Source organism: Osmerus eperlanus, chromosome 18 (assembly GCF_963692335.1).
Source record: "Osmerus eperlanus chromosome 18, fOsmEpe2.1, whole genome shotgun sequence".
Classification (NCBI taxonomy): Eukaryota; Metazoa; Chordata; class Actinopteri; order Osmeriformes; family Osmeridae; genus Osmerus; species Osmerus eperlanus.
Window position 1 is genome coordinate 13,527,422 of NC_085035.1, and position 12,194 is coordinate 13,539,615.

The window sequence follows — 12,194 nt, forward strand, 5'->3', positions numbered from 1 at the left end:
GTTTTTTCCTTTCTCTGTATGACTCTCACTCTTTCCTAGGCTCGGTATAACTTTATCCGCAGCATGGCAGCCTACAGCCTGCTTCTCTTCTTACTGCAGATCAAGGACAGGCACAACGGCAACATTATGCTGGACAGCAAGGGACACCTTATCCACATAGGTACAGAACCACGTCAGCAGAAGCTACTTATCTAGAGTGCATGATTACCCAATTATATAAACCCACTTACTGGCAGAGCGTTAGGCGGGTAATCACATTCATATGCCGTTCAGGGTTACATTGTCCTGAAGTGGTGTACTGTATGTGCACATGTACATATGTACGTAAAGATGAGTACTTATTAAATGGATGTGGATTTATGGATGTGTACTTGTGCACCATAGACTTTGGTTTCATGTTTGAGAGTTCCCCGGGTGGGAATCTTGGATGGGAGCCAGACATTAAGCTGACGGATGAAATGGTGATGATCATGGGGGGCAAGATGGAGGCTACGCCCTTCAAATGGTTCATGGAGATGTGTGTGAGGGGATATCTGGCAGTTAGGTGAGTGGTGGTGACTGTACATTTGCATTATAGTCAAGTCTGTGTGCATTTGTGGATGGGTGAGTTTCTTTTGGTAGGCACCATCCTGCATCCTCTTGCTGTATCCTTCTCTCGCTCTTCATCCTCTTCAGGCCCTACATGGATGCAGTGGTTTCTTTGGTAACTCTGATGCTGGACACTGGACTACCATGCTTCAGAGGACAGACCATTAAACTTCTGAAGTGAGTAGATATTTTTGGTTAGATACTACCGTATTTTGCGGAAATAGGCCGCATTTTCTATAAGCCGCATCCCACCAGAATGGGAACTTTGTGTTTGTAAATCGGTGTCTGGGCATATAGCCCGACTGTTTATTTACCCAGGAACACTCACATTGGACAGCTTGGATAGCCATCTAACTAGACAACATTCACAATCAGGGTGAACACTCAAGGGATCTAAACTACAGACCATAGCATTACACATATCAAAACAGAACGAACACAACAATAGAACTCCGAACAATGCTTAATATAACTAAGCTAATGCCCTTAACTTCGTAGCTTTTCAGCTTGCCGCTGGGCATTCTGGGTACCAAGAGCATTGTCGCTACAATACAAAGCAATGCACGAGTATAGGCGATCTTACAGCATTTTGTAACAAACTTCGGTTGTGGATAGTATGTCCAGAAATAAAGACAAGTCACTCATTTAGTGGCTTGATTTACTAAAATTATTATGAAATGTTATGTTCTACTAGCCATTTGCCTACTTTAGCAAGTCACTGTATTTCCAAGACCTGATAGTGTAACTGAGACGACACAGTAAATAATTCCTCTTTTAAGTAATAAGCCCCCGTTCAAGTGTTGAGCATTAAATTAGCTGCACGTCTGTAGAGATCTTGGGACAAAGACACTTTTTTGTTCTTTAACCGGGCTATAAGCCGCTTCGAATTATAAGTCATACAACCAAAAGAAAACTGTAAAATTGGGGTACAGGCCACAGCTTTATTTCCGAAAAATACGGTATATCCAAACTGTCCATAAGCTAATTAAATTCAAGTGTGCATTTTATTGGATAATGTGCCAATTTTGACTGTTTTGTGCAAGAGTGTGTGTGGAAGAAGATGGTTATAATAGATTCATTATTTTGTTTGGCTTTTAGGCAACGCTTCAACCCTAGTATGAGTGAGAAGGAGGCTGCTGCATTCATCATTAAAATCATCCAGAGTTGTTTTCTTAGCAGCAGGTAAAAAGTAGCTCGATTTCTAAACCTTGCACCACTAATCTCATCTGCCATTTGCCAGATCATGTCTCTTAAATCTTTGTAGATGATTCTCTGGATTTCTCAATACACAATTAATGCATTAAAAAATGACTAAATGTAAATTGAAAAATGTGCCCTTTGTGGCATAAGCAGAAGAGTTTATGAAATTAGCTGAAAGCTAATTGTTGGTTTTGTATTTTTTTCCAACAGAAGCAAAACCTACGACATGCTCCAGTACTACCAGAACCAGATTCCATACTGAAAGCCCATGTTGTCCCTGCTGCTTATCAACCCCCCCCCCCCCTTTAATGTAGTGCTAACCACCTGGCTTGAATTCAGCTTAATGGTAAAGCTCAGGAAAAAAAAGCCAATGCTCAATGTAGCAGTCTAGAAAACGATCCCCACATTATTGTTTGTTAAAGTAGGGAGCTTTAGAACATTAACATTTTAGATAATTGTCACTTTATGAGGAGAATGTCATGTCATTTGTGATGAGTGTAGCTACCAATGTTAGCCTAGGTAGGTAGAATGCTTAAAATGTGAACGTGAATGTGAAACTCAACCCTTTGACATATAGAAGATAACACCAATGTAATCATTCCCATGTTGTCCGTCAGGCTGTGAACTGGCCAGGAAATAATAATGACTTTGCTTACATTACTGCTACTTCGGTCCATAGTTTGGTCAGCACTCCAATCAAAGTACCAATAAAACGTTTTCTAGTATTTCCACCATATCACATTGGCACATCAACTCACATTGTAAATACCCCACCAATGGCAAAATATGTACACAAATACACATTTATTTGGTAGTGTTTAAGATCATTTACACATTCTTTAAAATATTTTGCTGTCAGATTGACTTTTTTATTGTGCATGAATACAGCTAATTCAGTAACTGGGAATGCCATTTCATCAAATGATTACACTTGAGTAAATAGAACCGGCGAGAAACCAGTGCAGCAGCTTATTTGGAAGTTACTTAATGTTTTACGTACATTTAATTTTAAATCTAAACGATCCTCCATAGACTTTAAGTGATTAAGTAATTTGTTGCATATCCGCTTTGGCTTCCAGCTCGTTTCAGTCATTTTATTCTATGAACTCCAGTCTAAATATCCAAAACTGTCATCTTCTACTTTTCTTTCTGTTCACAAACCTGGCTCAAAAAAAATTCTTCATTTATTTATTTTTTGCTGTCAATTGATTCGTTTTTAAAGAAATCCGAAATGGAGAAACTAGCACCCCATTTTTTTGTCTTTGTTTTTTTTTTATTTATGTCAATGCTATCAGCATCACTTTGCTTACATTAACAATCATTATCTTTGATTCTGACAAACTTTACACCGCAGAGATGAACATATTTTCTCAAATAACATTAGAGTTTAAATGTTATTTTGTCAGCAGTGCATGTATACCTACACAAAGTCGAAGGCCAGTGTGCAAGAAAATGTTTGTGTTACTTGGTACCATTCCAGTCCCAGTCCATTTGTAGAACTATTTGTGTTGACGGAGCCAAATAAATGATTAAATAAATAAACAAATCATAATCTGTTGTCACTTTGCACCATAAATGAAGCTTGTAGTTGTAATAATGTTGTTATGCTGACCTTCAGCATGGCTGTGATTAACTTTGACACTTAGCCAGCGGCCTCATACCCACAACCAAATCTCAGCCATAATGATACTTAGCATAAAGCACTACCTTTCATGTGATAATTTGAAATGATGGAATGTTTAAATAAAAAATAAATAAAAACGCCTGCGACACCAGGAAGAATCATAATCGAATCTAATCAACTCATGGGTGTCAGTACTTCACCAGCTTGTTTACTGACACTGATAGACAGCTATTTCAGAATTAGTGCTTCTTATGTTTCATTATACAGGAGAAGCTTCTTTGCCATTGGTTTGGCCTAGCTGAACTAGAGTTTATTCAATTTGATGCAACTATGAAAAATTACTTGTGTAAACCATGGGCTTCATACAACAATTTCAACTGCAAAACACAACTTCAAAATAAAATAATAGCCGCAAGCTGCGATATAAGGATTCAAGCAAGAAAAGGTCTTCTTTTACATTTTCAAAAATAAATATTTCCCACATTTTTACAAACTTAGTTCAACATAAATATTCAGCAAGTTGGTGATGCTTGGACTAACTGTCACAGATTTATGGCCCAATTAGCACCAGGCCTGTTTGGAACAGGTGGCACCACCTATTAAGCAATATAAAAATAGTTTTAAATACATTTTTCAACATTTATCACATATAATCTGTTAGTTTTGTAATAATTGTGACAAACTATTTCAGATTTATAGTCATATTTGTATTAAGTCTAATACATTGTCTGTATTTATAGCGCCTGCTATTGGTCAATTTAAATGAAAAATTCAACTTTACTTATGTGGACATATCCCCTGAGTTTTGTGATGATCGGCCCAATGATTGTGGACTTGTGTCAATTTATTTGCTGAACCACACCACTTTTGAAGTTATTGTTCATTATCTTAAAAAATAACTAAAATATCAACAAGCTTTATACAACTTTAGATCATGTCGGTCCAACAATTATCCACCAAATATTTGGTAGCAGTCAGACCTGCGGTTTAGGAGAAGTGGTCAGAAATGTGTTTTTCAAAACATAAAAAATGGGCCAAATTCAAATGTTTATTAACATAAACATTTCGATTTTTTAACATAAATTATAGTGCCACGATCTGGGCGGTTCATATTTGTACTGAAGTATTTACACACAACTTCTGATAAATCAGAAGTTAAAAGTAAAGAAATCTATAAATGTTTATGTCTCTAAGAGTTGCCATCTCACGGGAATTAGCAAAAACATTTTGAAAGGAAAATAAGAGCTTGATGACTAAAGTTAGCTAGCTACTGTTTTGGAAAATAACTTATGCTGTGGGGACTGTTGGAAATATTTAGAACTCACTCAGCTAAAGGTTAAACGCCCCCTGACAGAGGAATCCTAATTGCATGTCTCTTTCCAGGAGAATCCAAAGTAATAGTTATGGAAGTCCCTGGATTGAAACTATCAACCCTAGTAGTTTGTCCGCTAGCATGTTGTGCTAGCAACCTATTTAAACGGAACCGCTCTTGACAGTCATTGGCTAAAACAAAGGCATGCAAATGTCCCATGGCTCTTCTTTCATTGACTCCCCTGCATAGACCTTGCACGCATGCATGCGTCATCAACCATAGTTAAATCTCTGGTTCTGGTGTCGTAAAAGCTCAACCCCCCAAACATCCTATCAGCCTTAGTCTGTAACAAATGCTCACCCTTCCCCCAGGTGAAGATAAGGGCCCAGTATGTTTACATAAGCCTCGAGTTAATTCAGGGGTAGCCTCTCTTTGCACACAAAGCTAAAACAGTATAATTTCTTTTTTTAAAACCTCCTTATAATGAGAAAGGTATATTATAAACAGAGACACATCTGTACATGTACAAGAGTTTTCTTTTTCCTTACAAACAAAACACCCCCCTCCCGGCCCACTCCATCCCACCCCCGACTGGACCAAATAAGAAAGTATTACAATTACAAAGGAAATACATAGAATTAAAACATGAGTAAACAAATATGATTTCTGTGAAGGACGGCACACCTCCAAAACTCTATCATGACCCACCATAGTGGATTACTATAGCCAGGTGTTTATATAAACTATCATGACCCACCATAGTGGATTACTATAGCCAGGTGTTTATATAAACTCTATCATGACCCACCATAGTGGATTACTATAGCCAGGTGTTTATATAAACTCTATCATGACCCACCATAGTGGATTACTATAGCCAGGTGTTTATATAAACTCTATCATGACCCACCATAGTGGATTACTATAGCCAGGTGTTTATATATCGTGTAGCTTGACTATAGAAGGAGGCAGTCATTCCTCTGAAGTCAGCCAGGATGGGCACTTACTACACCGGTAGGGCTTGGAGGTTACCAAAGTATGACAATAAGGATTTCCACACTGAGAGGAATTTGGTAGAACCTCTTATTGGGTGTGCTTTGCCTTCGGCAAGGGCACAACCTTCGTTCTCTCACATATATCTTATTATTATTATTTTCCCACCCCTAAGGATCAGTCAATATTTGACTACATAGAAAACGGTGGTGTCAAAATGTTCGTCTTGGTCTCGATTGCGTTGCTTCTATTGGGATTTACGTTCCGTTGCACGGTTTAGGCTGAACTTCAGTTTTTGTGGCAAAAAGTGCCTTTTGTCAACAAAGGGTATCAGTGATAGCCTACGTCACAGCGTCAGCACACGTTAGCAATGACGCATGGATACAACGTGCATAGATGTTGCACAATACAGCGAGTATCGTGCCGTGGTGTAATAACAGCATCATACATGTACATTTAAGCAAATCAAGACTTGCATGTACAGTAAGTAATGTAACATTAAATAATGTATTAAACTCAAGTTTGTGTGGTGCGTCGCTGGCTTCAGTGCCCCTCACAGTTTGGCTAGCCACCACAACTAGCTTGCTTGTAGCAAACCTCTTTTGAAATAGCCAATACTCCCTAAATAGATGTCAAGCTTATTTACGTTTTTGGGGGCATATTTTCAGTAGGCAGATGGTACTGTTTGAATTGCGATTCCATCTGAAATACTGCCGGTGACAGCGTTGTTACAGTCGTTTGTTTCAAAGTTTTTTTTTAATGAATTACGCAATATGAGTAGGCTAAATGCTTGAAAAATTTCACTAGAAGAGAAAAACTTAAAGGGACGGACCCACCTGCAACCGACGCAAGCAAGCACACCCTACAATTTCCCCAGAAATTGTACCCTCTCTAGTTGTGAATTTAATCTTCTAGAAATGTAAAAACAGCATTACATCCATAAGCCATTGTGCTGCAGTGGGTGGGGAGCTTGATTTCCAATGTAGTAAAATTTGCCTACGGGCCAGTAAAGATACAAATGCTATGATGTTGAGTTGTTTTCGTGTCAAGTTTGTTTCTTCATCTGGTACACCAAATATGGCAATCATAGCGCATGGTTCCAAAGTCACCCCAAGAACAGCAGACAATACATCAAATATAGTTGACCAGTATCCTGCTAGTGTATGGCATGACCAAAACATGTGTCAGGTCAGCTACATTAACACGACATCTCACACATTTGCTATTTACATTAGGATAGAATGAGGATATCTTAGCTCTACACCAGTGTAGGCGATGAACAACCTTGAATTGAATTAGACCCAGTCTTGCACAGGAAGTGCTGTTGTTCACTCTTGTTAGAGCTTTAATCCATACGTCTTCTGAAATTTCTGTTCCGAGTTCCTTTTCCCACGCGGTTTTGATGTTGTCTATCTTAACCCTTGTGTTATCTTCGGGTCATTCTGACCCATCAGTCATTGTGACCCACCGTCGTATTGCGACAACTTTACCGCATACAAAAACAAAGTGAATAATTTTCTTTTGACCGTTGGGCTGTCTCAGACCCCCCACATTGCGAAGGTTAATAGAAAATTATTTGTATTTGTTTTTGTATTGGGTAAAATTGGGTAAACACAACAATGGTTCGTTATGAACCTTTGGGTCATGTGACCCGAAGGCAGCACAACGGTTAACATCATCAAGTAACATAATCAGCATAACATAACATAATCAATGGAGCACAAGATCGACAGGCGGATCGGTGCGGCGTCCGCAGTGATGCGGGCTCTGCATCAGTCCGTCGTGGTGAAGAAGGAGCTGAGTCGAAAGGCGAAGCACTCTATTTACCAGTCGATCTTTGTTCCTACCCTCACCTACGGTCACGAACTGTAGGTAGTGGCCGAAATGAGTTTTCTCAGCAGGGTGTCCGGGCTCTCCCTTAAAGATAGGGTGAGAAGCTCGGTCATCCGGGAGGGGCTCAGAGTAGAACCGCTGCTCCTCCGCGTCGAGAAGGGCCAGTTGAGGTGGCTTGGGCATCTGATAAGGATGCCTCCTGGACGCCTCCCTGGTGAGGTGTTCTGGGCACGTCCCACTGGGAAGAGGCCCCGGGGAAGACCCAGGACACGCTGGAGGGACTATGTCTCTCGGCTGGCCTGGGAACGCCTCGGGGTCCCCCAGGAAGAGCTGGTGGAAGTGGCCGGGGAGAGGGAAGTCTGGGCCTCCCTGCTTAGGTTGCTGCCCCCGCGACCGGACCCCCGGAAAAGCGGCAGATGATGGATGGATGGATGGAGTGACATTATCATCGAATAAGAATGTGCCGTGAAACTAACCAAGGAGGAACTTCCAGAAGTGAATCCACTAGAGACCTTTCCGGGAGAGTAGGAAATTGTGAGCTATGGCTCTTAGCAAATTGGCGAGCTTGAAAGTAAAGAAATAAGTCAGTTCGGTAAAGTTCATACTTGGAACTCAAGTCATCGAAACTAGAAAATATCCCATTCCTGTAAAGATCACCAAATCTTTGGATCCCTTTCCTATGCCATCCTGCAAAGGTCTCTTGTCTAATTTGGATGGTAAAAACGTGTGATTGTTACACAGCGGGCTCTGAATCAAAAGTTTTCCCCTCGTGTTAGTATGCCATCTAAACTGAGTCCATATTCTGTGAGTGGAGATGACCACTGGGTTAGATGTAAACTGCAGAATCTTGACAGGGTAAGTAAGTAAGACTTTATTTATATAGCACATTTCTGTAGCTCAAGGTGCTTTACATAAAATCAATAAAAACAATAATACAAGTGATAAACGTAATAATTAAAATAGCAAATTATAAAAACAATAATATAACTAATAAAAGTAGTAAAACCCTTCTGAGATAAAATTACTTAAATGCTTCGGTAAAAAGGTAGGTTTTAAACTGTCTTTTAAAAATGTCTAGCGTATTTGCTTCCCTAATATTTATGGGTAATTTGTTCCATAGTTTTGGGGCATAATTGACAAAGGCCGAATCACCAATCTTCTTATGACTGCTTCTGGTGACCTCTAATAGGCCTGCATTTGATGATCGCAGTGTTCTAGCTGGTGTGTAGTTTATAAGGGAGTTAGCAATGTAGCTAGGTCCTTGTCCGTGTAGAGCTTTGTATGTGAGGAAAATGACCTTAAAGTCAATTCTGAAGGTAACGGGGAGCCAGTGTAAAGTGGCTAGGACAGGACTAATGTGTTCTCTCCTTTTAGTTTTGGTTAATAATCTAGCTGCAGAATTTTGAATGAGCTGTAGTCTTTCTGTAGTTTTCTTGGGAAGACCAGTGAAAAGTGCGTTTCAGTAGTCCAGCCGGCTGGATATAAAAGCATGAATTAACTTCTCTGCATCATTTTGGTTTATGAATGGTCGTACCTTTGCTATATTCCTCAGGTGAAAGAAAGCTGTTTTGGTCACTTTATCAATGTGAGAGTTGAAATTCAAATCTGAGTCCAGGATTACACCGAGACTCGTCACCTCTGGTTTAAGATAGGGGGTTAAGCCTCCTAGATTCTTAGTAACCATCTCTCTTTTGGATTTGGGGCCACATAGTAGGACTTCGGTTTTGTTTTCATTTAATTTAAGAAAGTTATCATTCATCCATTTGTTTATTGCCAACAGGCAGTTGGTAATGGAATTAATGGCCGTTGCATCGTTGGGTTCAGTGGATATATATAGTTGTGTGTCATCCGCATAGCTATGGAAATCTATGTTATGTTCTCTGATTATGTCGCAGAGTGGTAACATATAAAGAGAAAAAAGTAATGGACCTAAGCAGCTTCCTTGAGCAACCCCGTAGCAGTTCTCATGTTTCTTGGACCTATGGTCTCCTAAACTAACATAAAACTTCCTTCCTGTGATATATGATTTCATCCAGTTCAATACACTATCCGTGAACCCAATAAGCTTTTCCAGTCTATTGATTAGGATGTCGTGATCAATGGTATCAAATGCTGCACTGAGATCTAACAGGATAAGGATAGAGACTTTATTTGCATCAGAGTTTAGTCTGAGGTCGCTAATTATTTTGGTGAGAGCAGTTTCAATACTGTGATATTTCCTGAAACCTGACTGCGAGACTTCCAGGATGTTATTTTCTTCAAGAAAAGAATTTAATTGGACTAAAACTATCTTTTCCAGTACTTTACTAATAAATGGAAGGTTTGATATTGGTCTGTAATTTGCAAGTAGACTGTTATCCAATTTGGGTTTCTTTAATAGGGGCTTTACAACAGCTGTTTTGAAGGCATCTGGGAAGACGCCAGTTCTAAGGGATGTGTTTATAATCTCTAGCACCGGACCTGAGACACTATCAAACACTCGCTTAAAGATTGTTGTGGGTATAGGATCAATATCTGAGGTTGTGGAGTTAGATTCACTGACAATTTTGGAAAGTTCACTAAGTGTGATACAGGTAAATGTTCTCATGGTTATGTTGCAGAATCTACTGATGTCAGTTTCGACCCCACTATTAATAATACTAGCTCTGATCAAAGTTATTTTGTTCTTGAAGAACAAAGCAAGCTCTTCACATTTATCTGCTGAAGATGGAGGTGGAGCAGGGACAGTGTTTAGCAGCTGGTCAATGGTGGAGAAAAGAACTCTGGAATTTCTGGCATTTTCTGTAATAATGTTGGAGAAATATTCTCTCCTTGCTAGACGGATGGTTTTGTTATAGGTGGTTATATCTTGTATCTTTGTAGATATTGTAGTGGATAGTGATCTTTGTTTTCCTCCATTTTCTCTCTGCTGCACGGCATTTTCTTTTCGTTTCACTAACATTTTTATTTCTCAGCCATGGGGAGGTTCTGCTTGTGCACTTCTTTTTGGTTTTCAGTGGTGCAACAGAGTCTAACACAGATAATAGTGCTTCATTGAGGTTCTCTACCATTTCATTCAGAGAGCAATCATGGTTAGTCGGCTCATATAGAGCAAATTGGACAGGGAACAGGGAGTCAGTTGGCTGAGCGGTGAGGGAGTCGGGCTAGTAATCCGAAGGTTGCCAGTTCGATTCCCGGTCATGCCAACTGACGTTGTGTCCTTGGGCAAGGCACTTCACCCTACTTGCCTCGGGGGAATGTCCCTGTACTTACTGTAAGTCGCTCTGGATAAGAGCGTCTGCTAAATGACTAAATGTAAACATAAATCACAAGGTTGTTTTTTACTGGCATGGTGGCATTGGCAACAATTTTTCTGCTGTAGCCATCAACTGCCAAAACGTGTCACTCCGAACATCCCAAGCTTCTCATTTTGATCCAGATGAAGTTTGTGGCCCATATATTCAGCATGATAAGGGACTGGATTTAGATTACGGGCACCCTGAGGAAAATGTAAATATTATGACAGTATGCCAGATAATGCAGGTTCCCATCTGTCACATTAGGCCACAATATTCACAAATAATTTTTTACAAGAAAATTCTTATATGCATGGGCTGGTTATTACGTTTAGTCATTTAGCAGACACTCTTATCCGTAAGCGACTTACAGTAAGTACAGGAACATTACCCCGAGGCAAGTAGGGTGAAGTGAATTGCCCAAGAACACAACGTCAGTTGGCACTACCAGGAATCGAACCAGCAACCTTCTGATTAATAGCCAAGTCAGGTGGCTGAGCGGTGAGGGAAGCGGGCTAGTAATCTGAAGGTTGCTAGTTCGATTCCCGGCCATGCCAAACGGCATTGTGTCCTTGGGCAAGGCACTTCTACCTACTTGCTACAAAAGAAACTATAAAGCAGGAATAGTTACTTACTGTAAGTCGCTCTGGATAAGAGCGTCTGCTAAATGACTAAATGTAAGTCCCTAACTGCTCAGCCATCTGACTGGTTATAACATTCTAGTTGTTTTAAGTTCAACTCCTAAGTATATTTAAACTATTCCTAAAGGTGGTGTACATCAAGATGGTTAAATATTTGTATTAGCCTATGTAACTGGTGTGAATCGGTGAAACTCACTCCTCAGGTATGTAAGAGGCCACCCGCATCAACAAAGAGCTAGCTTTTCTTTGGCATAGTTGGTTGTGGTTTTGCTTGGCAGTCCAGAGGTGGCAGGTTCGACTCCCGATGGCAGCAAACGACGGCCCTGGCGGAGCAAGACCACGTCTCTTACACCCCCGTTACACCTACATATCAATATACTTGTTTTACTGAAATCTTAGCAGAATAGTTACCTGACATCGGAATTCATGGTATGGCTGATGAATCTCTCTTAGTATTTTTCCAACTCGACATTCTCCTGTATGCACTTCCATTGAAGATAGTAAATGAAAAAATAAAAGTCAGGAAGTATCGGCCTACGGAATTTAAAGGTTTGAGTTTTTCGCGAGCGCGTTCATTTTGTTTTATTTGCAAGATGTTTTTGTTTGAGTAAAAGAAGTAAGAGTAACTATTAATGGTGTTAGATTAAAAACGATATACATATTACAAAAATCAAAATTGTAATTATTTTAATTTCGGTTTGACCATTTGTAATGATTCAGTGGGGTAT

At 39.8% G+C, this 12,194-nt stretch overlaps 1 protein-coding gene and 1 pseudogene across 3 annotated transcripts in view; one reads left to right on the forward strand and one right to left on the reverse strand.

Annotated features, from left to right (window-relative positions):
• The window catches only part of pi4kaa (phosphatidylinositol 4-kinase, catalytic, alpha a), a 178,345-nt gene extending 175,005 nt beyond the window's left edge, over nt 1-3,340 (forward strand). For all 3 annotated transcript variants that reach the window (XM_062484623.1, XM_062484625.1, XM_062484626.1), the window contains exons 50-54: nt 40-160; nt 385-544; nt 676-765; nt 1,687-1,770; nt 1,999-3,340. In XM_062484623.1, coding sequence (XP_062340607.1) covers nt 40-160; nt 385-544; nt 676-765; nt 1,687-1,770; nt 1,999-2,050 — 507 coding nt within the window. In that variant the 3' untranslated portion in view covers nt 2,051-3,340. The remainder of the gene's footprint in view (nt 1-39; nt 161-384; nt 545-675; nt 766-1,686; nt 1,771-1,998) is intronic.
• Nucleotides 1-11,894, reverse strand: part of LOC134039102 (uncharacterized) — a 267,969-nt pseudogene extending 256,075 nt beyond the window's left edge.
• Nucleotides 11,895-12,194: the final 300 nt, after the last annotated feature.